Source organism: Calliopsis andreniformis, chromosome 9 (genome assembly GCF_051401765.1).
Source record: "Calliopsis andreniformis isolate RMS-2024a chromosome 9, iyCalAndr_principal, whole genome shotgun sequence".
NCBI classification, from domain to species: Eukaryota; Metazoa; Arthropoda; class Insecta; order Hymenoptera; family Andrenidae; genus Calliopsis; species Calliopsis andreniformis.
The window spans coordinates 13,718,668-13,735,111 of record NC_135070.1 but is presented as its reverse complement, the minus strand read 5'-3'; the positions used below and the strand labels follow the sequence as shown (position 1 = coordinate 13,735,111).

At 40.9% G+C, this 16,444-nt stretch overlaps 2 protein-coding genes across 2 annotated transcripts in view; both read right to left on the bottom strand.

Moving 5' to 3' along the window:
* Positions 1-343: 343 nt before the first annotated feature.
* Positions 344-2,422, bottom strand: LOC143183404 (odorant receptor 43a-like). Its single transcript, XM_076384927.1, has 6 exons — positions 2,186-2,422; positions 1,853-2,105; positions 1,543-1,649; positions 1,157-1,441; positions 514-786; positions 344-394 (listed from the first exon to the last, which is right to left on the bottom strand). Exons 1-6 carry the CDS (start codon positions 2,420-2,422, stop codon positions 344-346), a joined length of 1,206 nt encoding a protein of 401 aa, XP_076241042.1.
* Positions 2,423-12,076: 9,654 nt separating this feature from the next.
* Positions 12,077-16,444, bottom strand: part of Sifr (SIFamide receptor) — a 44,677-nt gene continuing 40,309 nt past the window's right edge. The window contains exon 3 of the mRNA XM_076384511.1: positions 12,077-12,854. Coding sequence (XP_076240626.1) covers positions 12,077-12,854 — 778 coding nt within the window. The remainder of the gene's footprint in view (positions 12,855-16,444) is intronic.

The window sequence follows — 16,444 nt, the reverse complement described above, 5'->3', positions numbered from 1 at the left end:
CTCTGTCATTGAATCTATGAAAATGTAATTATTTGTAAGTACTTTCATAAACTTTAATTCGAAATGTAAGTTAGTGAAAATTTTAGATCTTTTAATCTTTAAATTCAGTTTAATTAACAGGGTATATCATTACAAAATAATATATTTCAAAGTACTTTCGGTCCTCATCAACTAACTCAATAATTATGTTTAATTCGTTAATCGTCAATAAATTACTTTTAGTTTAATGTCAAACCCTTAACATTCTCATAAGAAATCTACTTCACTATAAGATAGAACAACTAAATTATCCTAGATTATAAAGTACTATTCTACTTTCAGTTTATACTAGTAACTTCAGTTATTAAATAGACTGCCTTATCAGAGTGAAATAAGACATCCCAGTGCTGAGGACCTGTAACAGAAAGTTTCAGAATTAATCCGTGGAATTGAATATCGTACATTTCTCACTCTTCAAAAAGCACGTGAACAATAAGCGAAAGCTAGGAATTTAGAAGGGAACAAATCGAGTACCCTAGTGAAGGTTGCCAAAGAGATAGGAAAAAATCCACCAGCAGTAAGACAGCAAGGTCTCCTTGATCGTATGATGATCAATTGTAAATCTTTTCGGACATTCCTACCAGCTCTGTTCATTGGCAGAGTCGTCCACGGACACTTGTACACTGCTGTTCCAATATTTACACTTTCTTGTATTAAACCATCACAGCTATACGTAAACAGGAATAATAGATTTAAAGATCCTCCCAGATGGAATGTAAAAGTGAAACGTCTTGTCAATGAGTCAGCCTGCGTACATGATCCTGCGTGATTACCTTATCATGTTTTAAATTTAATTCGCAATAAGTACGTTAATATCCTCGTTAACTGTTTATCGTTAACTGTTTATTTCCCATCAACGAGGGAAATTAACGAACCAAGAAATAGGTACTAACGGTACTAAAATAGAAGTTTCTCGATAATACCTTGACATTTTTCCAATGCAAATCTCAAAATTAATTTGTAAAATTACAAAATTCTTCGAGGTCTATAAGGTTAATCATTCTGTATAATTTCATGTCTTTTTCAGATTTTGAAAGCTAGATGCTGACGATTGAATGATCTCTAATCAATTAACGAGGGTAGAAACTAATCAGTTAAGGAGGGACTTTACACAAACCAAGAATGTTTGATATCCCAGTAGACATATCAACAAGCTGAAGATAAGCACGTGACCAAGTGCTACTAACGTAAATATATCCTCAAGTCTGCAACAGTACCAGATGTAGGTCTGGTGTTGGCGTATGCAACTTTTGAACGTTTGTCTATTTATAGTATCTGCGCCACCAATATTCATCAGCCTATATTGTAGTATACGAAATTGAGTAGTGACGTGCAGATTTATTAGGCACAAAAGATAGTCGAACGAAATGTAACACACGGCAACGTAGTAAAGGGACAAAACCTATGCAAACAGGAAACCTTTTTGCTTCAATTTCAGAAATCTATGTTGCATTTCTCTGGTGCACAGGAATGGAAGGGGAATCACATTGATGAGTACGATACCTGTAGCACGAATACTATTTCGTAATACGGTGATACGGTTAGAATAGGCAGATCGAGCCGCATATTAAAGGGGTGAATTCTGTCTGACTGATTCTTTCCAATATTCGCTAAAATACGAACGCTAGGTCAAATTCGAAATTCATGTCCACACATACAGCTGTACATTTAGTCACAGAAAGCACCGTGAATGTAAAATTTGTAATACTTTTTGAAATTTTACTAAAATATCTATAAACTACTACTTTTCCATAATTGTAAACAATTTGATCTAATTTGACACTCATATTACAATTTCAATTAGTATGCTTACCTATAATAGGTGTCAGTATGTAACTGATAACGGTGAGCAAGCCACAGGAATTAAGAATAACCATACACATAATGCAGATCTTTTTACAATTGGCCAATAATAGCTTTTCATTGATGTCGTAGTTCAAATGCCAAAAATTCTTATACGTGTATAGAATTAAATCAATAAACTCGCGTCTATGTATAATTAAAATGAATAACTTCACTAAAATCAGGCACAAACTCAAAATATTGCAACCTACATAAGCACAATTCTGAAATGAATAAAATTGCAAAAATTCCTAGTAAATCCTAGTAGAAGTTCCATATCTAAAATATGAATGAGTACACTTACATTGAAATCAGGCCAGGAGTAATAGAAGTCCCTGGTTTGGACCCATACGCCAAAAATAATCGCGATTACCGTGTAGAATAACGCTAAGTTTCTTCGACGTTGCTCCTCTTTGCTATTCGCTATCCACAGACCAATGAATTTCATCAGGAAGGCTGTCGCGATTATAGAAATGTCTTTCCTGTAAAAATCCTGATCATTTTCCTTTGAACTATCCGAAACGCTACTTTTCTTCTTCATTTGTCACAAAGGAACGCCTTTGTCCAGCACTGCAACGATTTACTTGAACTTGTTAATGCTGATTAGATAAGTCACGTCAGTTTTATGCTCTGCTGGAGAGTGAACACTAGCAAAAAGCAAAATAAAGAAAATTACAATTCGTTGATGGGTGTCAAGAGTAAGGTGTTAGATCGATAAGCACTGCATAATTTATTGAAACATCTAAGAGCATTATTGAGAATGAAAGGCTGTCACTTATGACAACGTGTCAGTAGAAGCTAGTCTACAAAAAAGAACTTGTTGCAAAGGGAGCGTGGCGCCTGAATGTAGCCAACTATTGTCCTTCGAAACAAATGTAAAAGACAGCGTGGCAGTAGTTACTCAACATTCACAGTGTCTAGGTTCTAGTATATACTTGTGGGAACCATGTCTGTTATACCTACTGAAAAGTGCATCGACAATCGCTGTATTCGAATTAGTCAGAAGCTATTAGCTGCGTTTGAAGAGGCTCTAAATGGGTATCACTATTCTTTATTTATTTATTCAGATACGAAAATTAATTTTCGTGAATGAAACGAATTAAATATTCCCGTTAGTAATGATTACTACAATTTCTTTTCATTGTACGAACTAATATAAAAGTGCTATTACTCTATACCAAGAATGAGAACATCGAGTAATAGACCACTGTTGTCTGATCGTTCGAATCGGGTGTCAACTAAACTAAAGGGGGAGCAAATGAAGTTACAAACACACTTTACAGTGGAAGTACTTTATGATATATATGTATATACATACATATATACATGTATATTCTTTTATCAGTTTCTTTGAGAAAATACGTATACTTAATCGCAACTCATTGATCCCCGTGGGACACGATTCAGCGCTCGATCGTTTCTGCCAAGAACTTCCGGATGAATAAAGCTCGACAGGGACAGAGACAAAGAAGAGGAATTAAAAAGTTATTGCTACTCTCCTCCGACAGACGAAACGTTAGTGGACGACACCTTAGAAGCCGAGCGATCACTGAATCGTCGTCTCGCGATAGTATCAGACGCTATACCCAAACGTACAACAAAACGAAGACTACCCCTTGCGGTGCTTACGTATTGTAGGGGCCTTAATCGCGATAGTGTACCATTATCGTTATAGTGAGTAAAGGGCCAAGAGGCATTTTGACATTGGTAAACGTTCTCCTCGTCTCCTCCCTGTACACACACACATGTTGGATACAATATTAAAACACTTATCAATTTCATTTGCAAACATTTTACCTTACCTAGTATGTTTCTATTATTTCATTGTTATTCGGATAATGCCGTTTATCCAATATAACACGTGTACCAATCAAAGCAACGGAAACGAAAACGAAACGTGGCGCGTATCGCGTTTACGCGACTCGCTTAATCTAGTTCTAGTTAAGTTCGTTAACCGAGGGACTTACATTTACGATATTACAATTTCATCTAAGCTGAAGCATTTCCTACAGGCTCGATCGTCGATCGTCAGAACATTTTTTTTTTCTTTTGTTTTTTGGACAAAATATTGAGGGGTTCCTTTTCGTTTCCTTTCCATCCATTGCCATTTGAGATCGTCAGGAATACGCAGAACTGTTGGAGGGCAATCGCAACGTAACAATTTCAGACCAATTCCATTTTTGATTCTTAGAGACTCATCGGGGATGGCTACTAACTTTCTTAAACGTATTTGTACGGTCATTGTACAATTCAATTTTTTTGGTTTTCGTATGCTTTTTCTTTTCGTTGAATTGCCACGATTAACGGTGTTAAGTTGATTCCTACTTTAGACTAGATGACTCTAAACGTCGAGTCTTGAAGGGATTATTCTCAAAATCTTTCAGATCTGTTCGTTAAAATTCTACTTGTTTCAATTATTAATTTACAGTTTCGCCTGCGAACCTAGCGAATATAGCCACAAAAATGGAGATTCATTAAGGAGGAAATGATGTATAGAAAAGTGAAGGCTCTTACAGCTTACAGGTAGGTGAATTAGTAATAAACAAGATTTTAATTAAAGGAAATTAATTATTACTGGAATTGTATTACGGTTTTTTTCTTATCTTCGCTCGTATATTAAAAGGCAGAAGTAGCGATTATAATAAAAAACATTCAAATTATGAAAATATTGAAATACTGTAAAAATCCATCAAAGTGTTATTTATTGCACTATAACATTTGAAGTGTTTCAAAATTTCATCTTTTAATTGTCTACTGGCAAAATCAATGGTTACATTGATTGAATTTACAGTTTTAGTGCTACGTGAAAATAATTATCATTTAACAACGTCATACGATGTAAAATAGACTCTTTCATTATGCAATATGTACTTCGTTTCGAAAAATTTTGATAGAATTCTTTAAAAAAGAACTATTCAATATATTCTTAAAAAGTCTGAAACATTTACACAATCTTTAATACTAAAAAAGTGTTAGAGATTCCAAAATTGCAATTGCACTGTCGCACCTCTGAAATATCCTGCCCCCCCGACTTTTCGCAACGTTTAACATGAATAAAATACAGAGATTTCTTAACAAAACTCGCAACTTCCATCTCTCCAGCATATATCCAAAAGCCTAGGAACTTTCCAGAAGCAACCCACCTGGTCGAACGAAATTGATCCTTAAAAAATTAAAAAACATCTACTGTCAATTAAAGTGTCGACATCAGAAATTGAAAATCACATCCATTCGAGTGTAACCGCGGTGAATGCTGAGACTTGCAAGGCTAGGCTGTTTGACTAACGAGCACAGAAAACAATAGGATCGATAAATCACTGAAATCGTGATGACTATTTACGGACCAAGGAAATACATCACGTAATCACGAATAGAATAGGAATGTCATTCACACAGTCACGTGCCTCCGTGCACCGTGCACGCTTTCGATCGATCGATTCTGAAGATCGTCTACGTGGGGCTTACATATTAGAAGAAATCTGTCATTTTCGCGACAATAACAGGGTTAAATAACGCTTTGCGGCTTTAAGGTCTCTTAAATTGTAACGAATATACATATTGCTGCGTGTAATATTCTGACAACGTTGTTTTGCGCGCTTTGAATGTCGAAAACGATTGTGCTGCTCAAATTCCACGTACAATGTGCGACAATATTCAATGCGTTTTGTTTAATATCCTTACGATCTATGCCACGGCGGCTACGCTACATCGTTATGAATTAAAACGACTTCGGTTGTAACGCTCTTATCGTTTGCATGCTTCGATGAAACGAATACGTTGATAAAATAGCGTGTGTGTCGTACAGTAAATCGTCGGTTATCTTGCCAAATGGGGAAAGGTTACAGTAGGATGTAACTTCTCTTCTGGTAATGTAAGTGACACTTTTATTTGTCACATGTCGTATGAAAGGAAGGTTAAAAAGAAGCTACTTGAATTACACAAATAGTCAACACCCATTGACTTCAGTTCTGATAAACGATATGAGAGAACGAGTATTTAAACGGAGGAGCATCAACTATACCATAAATGTAGAATTATATTTTCTATTAACAAAATCAACTTTCCAACCTGAACTAGAATTCTTAATTAGCACCCTTCGTTCTTCGCGATAAGCACCATCTAGATGCAAAGTTTGTACCCCAACTTTGTGACTAATCTTCAAAGAAAAAAATTCGAGAACACACATTTCACATCCCAGAAGGAACTCTAAAAGAAACTTGAAAGATCTTCTAAGCAGAAGTTTCACAGTGTATGCTCCCAAACTTGTGCGTCCGTCTTCAGAATATCAAACAATTGATTGCTTAATCTACCCTACCATCTAATACAATAACCGACGATTTACTATATATGTTCGACCACTAATCTATCGAAAACGATTCGATGAACTCTATCAATCGTTCAGCGTGTCTCGTTGAATCTTTCTGAAGTAAACATCCCCCGGTTTCGGTAACTACCAAACGACGCATTTGCTGGCGCTTAAGTCCAAAAGTTTGAAGACGTTCGCGGACATTGGACGTCTCCGGTATCACTAACCCGCCATGCAAGCGATAAACGAACATATAAAACGTACACCATTCAAGCCGACACGAATAGTCAACCATTCGAACGTCGTCGCGAAAAGGTATACTCCCATTTAACAGTATTATCCGTTTTACACGCGATTTCGTAAACGATAGGAACGGACGCAGAGATCACTTGAGAGAGTCGACTCGGCCTCGTTTGCAAACGATATTCGTCGGGTGAGGTAACGCGGGAAGCTTGACGATTAATTGGCCAGGCCAGCAACTCCAACAAACTATCAGCACTTAGATCGCTAACGTAGTATCAATTACATAGTATCTACAACGTGATCATCGTTTCAAAAATTGTTACAGGGTGATTTGAAAACCGACGAACGGACTCTGGGAGTGTGATCCAGCCATCCTGAAGAAGAGACAACGTCCTAAACCGATACATTGGAACAGCTCCCTTCTGTTAGCCCTGAGTAGCTAAAGCACTCGACTGATAACTTCTCCCAGATACTTCGTAAGCTTACCAACTTTCCATGTCAAAATCTAAATTCGTACAAAGTTGCTTGTCTAGTAATTAAAGGCTAAGTTTATCCTCTGTCGTATCTTTGAAAACTGTACATCGAAACGCTTAGCTTGTGTCAGAAATTCGCCAAGTCCACTTATCCTTAAAATCCTTGTACTCCTGCGTTACAGCAAGTCTTACGGAAATATATCGTTACAATACGACTTTCTGAATTATCCCTTTCTGCTTATCACAAAATTTTGCGACAACGTCTGAAGAGTTACCGTATTCCTTATCCATTGTGTGGGAATAATCATAGCACCGTACCATTCAGGTGTTCGAAAGTGAAAAATTAATTTTGTCGATGTAGCGAGAGAGGTCTATATAGAATATCCAAATCGTATCAATATGTTCTATGAATCTAAATTAGAAAAAGATATTATATAAATGTAGACTCACAGACGTAAATTACTCGGTAGTATTCTTATCCTTAGAATTGAGAGATTCCTAAGAGTTTTGTTCTTTTCCTTTTAGAATTACTTATTTTTCCTATGAGCTCTTTTAAAATATGAAGTCAGAGGAACATTTACACTAATATCACACGTCGTTCCATGTTTCAGACTCCTTCGCAAAATTCTGTTGCAAACAAGAAGCGATTATCACCAGATGATGAAGAGGTTTTTCCTCGTATCTAAAACCACGGATCCTCTTCGCCTTCGTGATTATTACAATACGCTTCTAAAGTTCGACGACTTATCTTAGAATCATGCTGTACATCTGTATAAAAAATAAATGTGTAGTTCCTTAAATTGTCGACGTTTGAGTAAAGGACGAAAGGCATTCAGGAAACACGGACAGTTGTCGAGAGAAATCACCTGGCCAGTTAAATGTCACGCAAGCGTGCCGATACGAACGCTCAATTATCATTATCGATTATAATCTTGTGCATTTCTTCGATGACATTTGAAAAGTCCCAACATGCTCGATATTATCGAATACAGCGCTAATAGTAGAACACGAATTACAAAAATATCGGACACGCTAACAGTATCTATTATCAATAGCAATTTTCGTTAGTACTTCCATCGTTCAAATGTTCCAAACACTAACCATGTCGTTGATAATGCTACTCTTAAAATTTCAAATATCAGGATAACTCGAGTACCGATAATACTGTTAGCAATGTTTTCGATCAAATTTTAAACATCGGAATAACCATCGACCCTATCGATACACTCAGAATCTTATGTGCGATAATTGATACACTGTATTCGTAGTTATGTTACAGAGTGATCTGAGAAATGTATCAAGTCAATTAATGATAGAAATACACGCAAGAATACAGATTAAATATTCAATTATATTGAAGTCATGTTATATTCACTGATACATTTTTATCTTCATAATTTTTAGGAAAAAGAAAAATCTAAAGCTTCTCTATTGTAAGAGACAGATATTGTTAAAGTACTGTGCTACTTTAATTAACATTTATTAATTAAATACTATTCATATAAGTTTCATATTTTGTTCTGACTGAAGAATTTCTTGTTATTGAGCATCTAGTCGGGAAGCTACACTTTCAGACGTTCTCCAAACCACGATTCGCCAACAGCAAACGATAATTTTTAGATAGATCTATGTATAATCGTTCCCAGCACAGTTTAACTTCGGTGATCTGACGGGAACCAGTGCTTTCTGCGCGACAAGGGCCGTTGACGAATCGGTAACAGGTAAGTGGAGTAAAGTAAGTAGAATGAGACTCGCTGATCAGACAACAGCGTACAAGGATTCTTGAAAAGTCTCCCACTCGAATTTTTCTAATCCAATAATAGAAGGTGACATTTCTCAGATCACTGGCTACAACTCTGTACGTTATTAGCAATAACGAGCATCGAGAGGAGCATTTCAATGTCTGATCAAGTGCACATACGGAAAGTACCTCGCGACGGTGAACGAATGAACAACGAGGTCTCGCTACGTTGATAATCAACGAGACGTAAGGTCTTCGATGAAACAGCGAATAAGAAACGGAGGTAACAGCGGTGTATACAGTAACAACATCGCGACACACACGCGCGCACCCACCCAGACACACTTATACATAAAGTAGTAAGTTACATATTTACATAGACACAGCAGATAGACGTTTACTTCCACGTGTAATATACACTATATATAAACATTATATCGTTATGTTTTACATAATATCTTAGGACTTAAATGCTTTAGTTACGCTTGGTGCGAATACAGTCGCTTCGCGATATTTTTTAATAATATTCCTCAACGTGGGCCCTCCGTTATACAGTTACTCTTCTATTTACTTCCAATATCATAGAATTCTATTTAATTCCATTCTCCCCCTTGTATATCGTTCCCCATCGTTACCTTAACAGTATCATCATTAATACGCTACAAATATGTCGCTCGCGAATCAACAATCCGTTGAGCCACAATAGATATGAATAAAGTATCTTCACGACCGTCTGTACATACGCTTCGCACGTTTCGTTACAACTAGATCCTGTCTCGCCACGTATAAAAACCTTACGAAAATAGTTGCTCTATCATAAAATCCCGCTCTTATGACGTACCACTTTACATTTTACAGAGCGTCAAAGTCTCGTTTCACTGTTAGTAGACAGAAGCACGGGGACACGGGTCCCCGTTCGATTTCATAGCCACTCGTCGTCTTTTCGTTGATCGTTTGGGTGTCTAAAGTCGCGTTCCCACATCCGTGAATCGCGATGCGTGCCTAAAGTCGCGTTCCCACACGAGCAACGTACAATTAACATTCCTCTGAAACGGACACTGTCTCTCGAAAGCGATAACCCTTAATTTTACATTCGATTCGTTGGACAAATTGCGCAAGTGGGAACGCAGCCTAAAACGCTTCGACATTGAAAAACGACTCTGTATATTCTTGCGCTGCGTCTCGCGCACGTGGGAACGCACCTTAAAGGGCGGACGATGCAATCTAGAGTTCCCTTCCGTACGATTCTTATAGAAACAATCGATTGCTGATCTCTGGCATCGAGAAAGAGTGCTACGTAAAGTTCCCGATAAAAGTCTCGTAGAAGATGAACGAAACTGTCGCTGGACCCGTCAGCATCGAAAAGGACAAGCTCTGCGTTCGTCGGCGAAATTGCCTTCGCGACGTGAGTATCCAAGCGCCTCAACAATTCTGCTGTCTTTATCGCAAAGGCCGAAGCCTCTCATCGAAATCGTACAAAAACTGATTAACACGTGCAAGTGCATAATGTGAATCGTGCGTGCGATGCAATACTGTTCCACGCTGACGGGTCGGCCTCGAGACGCAGCTGACTGCGAAATACGAATAGATAATCCTTATAGCTGGACTGAAAAGATCGGAATCTAAATAAAAAACACATACACGCGGGAGATCGTCCACGAATATCGAATCCCACGTCTTTGCTCCTCGCCCTCAGTGTGAATGGAACTGAACGAAAGTAACGGATTAGTCATCGACTACTAGCTCGTGACGAGAGCTGTCCTCTCGGAGTGTAAAAGATCGTTATTGTCGCCAGTGACCGCGTTAATTCGTCGCATGTGTAATCGATTGAGTATAATTCGAGACAAAACGGTAAGTCGGTCACTTCCGCCTTTCTCTGAAACACGTAGACACTCGAGGGGACAGGGGGAGGAGGGGTTGAGGGTGGGATTGTGACAGGATCGGGACAGGCGACGGTTGAAGAAAGGAGGCAACGCTGATAACGCGGCAAAGACGATAGCGCGTGGATTCTCGGCTGCTCGATTGTATCGGTTCACTTAGGATACTCCTACGCGCTGTTCTCTGGTCGCTTGGGGCGAAATCCGCCTTAACCTAGTCTCCACAGTAGTTTTACGTAGGCATATGTAACGTATGGCACCTTAAGAAATCCCAAAAAAGACTAGATCGTCTAACGTTCCGATAAGAAAATATACGTGTATATACCTGTTGGAGTCGACTGTGCTAAGTACAAGTAGAATACCTATTAATCTGCTCTGCTCGCATGCGGAGGTAGTGTTTAAAATCGAGATTCGATCGTCTGGCGATCAAAACCTTTCTCCCCTTCCTCGCTCGTGCACCCTGGCTCCCCCCTTCCCGCTCACTCCCTCTCGATCGTACATGGTATGCCAGTGGTGTGTAAGGTAACATTAGGTGTTATGCAATTAGTGTCACTTAAATCGCAGCATGCAATGCACGGATAAATTTCTGTGTTGGGTAGTCTAACGACTTATGAGTAATTGTCGAACCGAGTCGACGATTCACGCTTCCCTTCTACTCTGCCTTCGATCGACATACGACTACGATGGACCACCAGTTTCAACTCTGAAGATTCGATACGCCTCCGCAAACACGTATAATCTTGCGGACGACACACTCAGAATATATTATACCTGCGTCAGGCTGGCGAGTATCGCTCGCAACTAATTGTCTCTCGCGGCAGCGCAGGCAATACATACCATCGAGAGACAACAAGATACTCGACTCCCCTGCAACGCACGCAGCCTCCCATTCCCGACGCACGCCTCTACGTTCCCCCATTCACGCGACGCATCCTCTCCCCTCCCGATCCCCCGTCTCGCCGCTGTCACGCATTCCTCTAATTACAAGCTGACAACTCGGTCCCTTTGTTCGTGGATTCCTTACAAATCTAGAAAGATACTGGTGAAAAAGGAAAAAAAGCCTCCGACGTATCCAACAGCCTCGAAAACGGGAGTCCCTGGAGCCAGGTGAGGCGAAGGCTCGCGCAAACGAGACGCAAGGCCTGGATATGTCGGAGCTAGGGATCCGTGACAATGGCGAGCCGAGGGCTGGCCTGAAAATCGCCAGCTTTTGGTTCTCGCTTAACAAAATACAATATCCGCGGTGAATAGAAAAATGACGGATCTGAGAAACGGCCGTTTCCCTTCGTCGACAACAAGAAAACCGGGGACGGCGGTCGCCGGTGGCGCCTCGACGCTTTGTGCCACGTTCGATCGCGAGCGAAAAACGATGGGCTCCGCGGCGTGGAGCCGCGGCTCTCCTAGTTTTTGCTCCGTGTCGGCGACTTCCGATCCGAGTGACAATCGGTGCGATCAGCGTGACCTAGAACCTCGGATCGGCTCACTTGAAACCCGTTCTGGGGCGGTCAGCCTCGGATTAACCCGAACATCAAATCTCCGCGACAGGGATCCCGGTTTAGACGCCAGTGTGGTTGAATATGTAGGAGACGTTGCTGTCCTGGTGAACAGGCGGCCCGTGGCAGGCCCGCCTCGTCGACGAGTTGTTGTTGTTCACGTAGTAGGAGGACTTCCTCATGCTGGTTGACGAGGACATCATGGCCACCGTCTCGTAGTACCTGATCTTGCCGCAGCAACGTCCGCTCTTCAGGATCGCCACGAAGCCGCGGCGGTACTTCTTGTTGAAGAACGCGTAGAGGATCGGATTGATGCAGGAATTGCTTGCGCCCAGCCATTGAGCGATCGGCGTGGCGATCGGCAGGATCTCGTCCTCCCTCTCGGCGGCGTCATCGCCTAGCTTGATCACCGTGAAGATCACGTAGAGGGGAAGCCACGAGAGGACGAACAGTATCACGACGACGACCAACATCTTGACGACCTTCACTTTCGACTTCTGCTGTATCCTTTCCATCTGAGCGTCTTTCGTGTCCGTCGGTATATGCCTCCGCCAAACCTTGATCCAGATTAGAATATAGCAGACAGATATCAGGATCGTGGGCAGGACGTAGCAGAGCGTCAGGTTGCCGATCAGGAAGAAGAGGGTGCCGTCTTCAGGGTGCGGCCACACTTCCAGGCAGAGCCTGAGATCGGGCTCGTCGTCGTAGATGGACACCAGGTCGAAGAACAGCAGCCACGGGGAGGTTGTCGTCAGGGCGATGAACCAAATCACGACGATCATCATCCTGGCCCGCTTCTTCGTGATCTGACATTTCAGGGGCCACCATATTGCCAAAAACCTGAAACGGAAATGTTAGAATTAGTATTTTTCGTGAAAATTCAGGCTTTATAGAAAAGTGTGTGTTTGGAAAAGCCTGTAACCTCTGATAGGATGTAACTAGGGAACAGGCGCCTGGGAATGATTAAACTCTTAAATACCAACACGCAAGGCGATTGCCACATTGAGACATGACATTTAACCACGGCGAACAGTTCGAGAGTTAACAATAATGATTTATTAACTCTTTACTGTTCCCCATCGAGCTAGACTCAATGCCATGCTTTATTCCTGTCAATCTCGCGCTGATGCCTCCTCTGCGTAAAAATTCATGACAGCTATTTTAACAGTACACCTGGTGATCCCACACAAATACAGTAGAATCTGCAGTTATGCATTAATGCGCATATTAAATGCTGAAATATTTGATGAAATATGAAATCGACAAACTTCGAGGTAAATAGAGGGACTGAAAATAACTTGGACCGAGAAGGGTTAAAGGCTAGAGCTATTTTACGGTTTAGAAATACGTGTTCGGATCACAGGAGACACCTACGCGACTGGTAGCTCAGGCGGCACAAAGCGTAGCCGCTCATTTTTATCCCACCATTATGGAAACGCTATATTCTGTTCGTGGTTTCGAAAGAGACTCGACGTCGTCACGCTTTGCCGAGCACAGGAGCAGCGCGCGAGTAGATACAGCAAGGCCCATTTTATGTCACGCAATGGTAGCGCTCAGCGTTCCCGTATCTTAGCCTGCGAAACAAGTCCGCTTCGTGCGCGCATTCGTCCCGATAAGGCGTCGTTCCTCGGGAATTTATTAAGCAACGTTTCACTGCAGAATCGAAGAGAATTTCAACCACGGAATTCTGTCGAGAGGGGAACCCCGCGTCTCCTATATTCTTAACTGCGCTGAAACAGCGTCGGGGAACGTCGGAGATTCCCGCATAGAGATATCCTTTTATGATGCAAAAAACAGGCGACGACATAGACGCGAACCAGAGATTCGTGAAAAACGCCTTTTACCCTGCCTTTTCACTTGTTAATCAGGTTCCCAAGGATTCTTCAAATAGAGAACATTTATTGAAGCAAGTTTGAGTGACTTATCTTCATCTCTCAAAATTGATCCACTTACTTTAGAAATATCTAAGGGTGCAAAATGAAAGTTTCGAGAGAAAAATACTTTATAGACAGGTACGTAAATGTGTCAAATTTAGTATTAAAAAGTAGCTTGAGGATCTATAATGAGCAGTCATATTTTGCCTACCTGTCAGAAATATTCGAAAACCGAAGAAAAACTCCATTGACATAGTCAATTAATTATTCTAAAAATTCCTAAGGTTCGCTTGAAATGTGTCTGACTCAGGGCTTGTTTTACTGCCGGCGTACATAACCCAGGCGGAGCGATGTCAGTAGAATGAGTCGAGTCAGACGCACTTCACGCGCGTTTTTACTTTTCTAGTTTCTGCTTGACAAGTAAGTAGTCTGAAACACAACCTCCGACATAATTTCGTACTTTCTAAATTGCTTCTCATTTGACTAGAAGCGTAAGCTACTCGATGAACAAGCAATTAATGATCATAATAATACTACATACGTTATACACAATCTGAGCAGGAAATGTTAACAAATTTTCTATAAACACAGAAAAGTTCCTCGTACATACAGGAGCAAACTAATAATTCCAACCACGTATGCCACAAAAGAAGACAATCCCGCAATAATCACTCTGTTCGTAATTCGCCTGGCGACGTTTATTGCTAAAATATCCCTATACTTATTCACCTCAGCTATTTCGCCCGTCTTAAGTGGAGTCGTTATTACAGCTGACCTCCAGCAGAGAGGAGACTAGCCGTTGCCTAGAGATTCGTTGAAAATGAGCCAGAGAGGTCGGCAGAGGGCCTATTTCTAAGCTGGTGTCGCGAAGGTCCTCGCTTTCCCCCGTGAGAATGACGCGTTGCTTTTAATCAGGGCTTCGTCGCGGCGAACAATCATCGCGTCCTTCAATTAAACGAACGTTCGCGAGCTTGTGTCCCTGTCGACGTCGCGGAGTCCTTCTAGAAATGAATGCTGAACGATACCGATCTACTGAACGTTCCCATCGCTATTACTTCCGATACTAGCGTGCCCATTCACGTGGCGGGTATTTACGACGCAAAAGCACTTCGCTTCGCGGAAAGATGTCGAGTACGAAGGACGAGAAAAATCATTCGATTCACGGTTACGGATTATCGGAACGATCAAGGCTGCAGCCGCCTATAGAGCGAGACGGCAAACAATGAAGATGACACGGCTTTCGGCGCGTATATATAAAGAGTTCGATTTCTGTAGCGGCAAGAGCAGTATCGATTTGCGTGCCCTGGTGTTTGCGAACGGAAAAGCCGATAAAACGTTTAACATGTTCAAGCTGGCAAGTATATCCATCATACCTCCGCGCGCTTACTTACATCCGCGTCCAGCCGTGGACGTGTTCCTGGCGAGAACGTTTTGGTACGCGTCGTAATGAGGATTGGGGAACTTCCCTCGGTTACAGACGTTCCTTACCGTGGACTGTATTTTAATTTAGAAGCAGTTTTCTTCGGTGTTGACAATGTTGCTATTTTACGGTTTTGTAATATTGAAACTTGGATAGTTGTGTTTTTACGGTGACTAACACAATTACGTCCTCACGCCCATTCGAAATGTGCTGTCGAATAAAACTATTAGAGAATTGGCGTGAAAACGACTTGTTCCTAGCTTTCACTATTAGCTGATTGTTCGATCTACCTGAAATTTCTACCGCAATCAATTATACGTAGAATTGTTTTAGCGCTCGACCGTGATGAAAAAGCAAGCAGTGCATTAATGCGTTTGATATTTAATCGACGTGTGCGAGATATTTAGTAAGACACTTAACTATGATATAATGGTATTCCATTTGTTTCAATTACATGCCTCAATGACTGTACATTACATTTCGTGAGATATAGTAGAATTTCGATAGAATTTTAATCATTAGGCGGGAGAGATGAAATATGTTTACTTTGGATACTTATCACTGTGCTTTTACGTAATAATCATAAGCATGTAACAGTTTTATATAATTACTTGTCCGACCGACTACGAATGTAAAGGTCACTTACTTCTTTTACTTTAGCATATCTGAGGTGTTATTAGCTCGACTTTTTAATGGTAATGCAAATAATATCGGAATTTCGAAATAATTTTCATATTTCACGACTATGTAGAGTACACAGAGAAATATTACAGATAATATTTTAATATGTACTTCTTAGAGAATCCACTCACTACTAGTATCATATTTGAACTAAATTAATAGCAATCGCTAAATCTTCTTCTTTCTTTCTCAACAGATGTTATTATTGGCCGTAGCCATGGTGGCTGTATCAGCAGCTCCAGCTCCAGTACCACCAGTATACACGCATCCCTTGGTCTACCCCCAGCCCTACGTGAAGGTGCTGCCACTCCACGCCCCAGCCTATCCTTTGTCTTACAGCCACAGTTACAAACTGCTACACCCAGGCGTAGTCTACCTCCACTGAGCCCAGGACACCCAGCAATCTCCACATACACAGTAACCCTTGTACGAGCGATTGCTCAATGAATGTCATA

Coding starts and splice junctions, on each gene's coding strand:
- LOC143183404 (XM_076384927.1), bottom strand. CDS start 2,422: ATGAAGAAGAAAAGTAGCGTTTCGGATAGTTCAAAGGAAAATGATCAG. Junction 787..1,156: donor TGGGATATCAAACATTCTTG/GTTTGTGTAAAG, acceptor TCATGTACGCAG/GCTGACTCATTGACAAGACG. Junction 395..513: donor CTTTGGCAACCTTCACTAGG/GTACTCGATTTG, acceptor TTTCTGTTACAG/GTCCTCAGCACTGGGATGTC.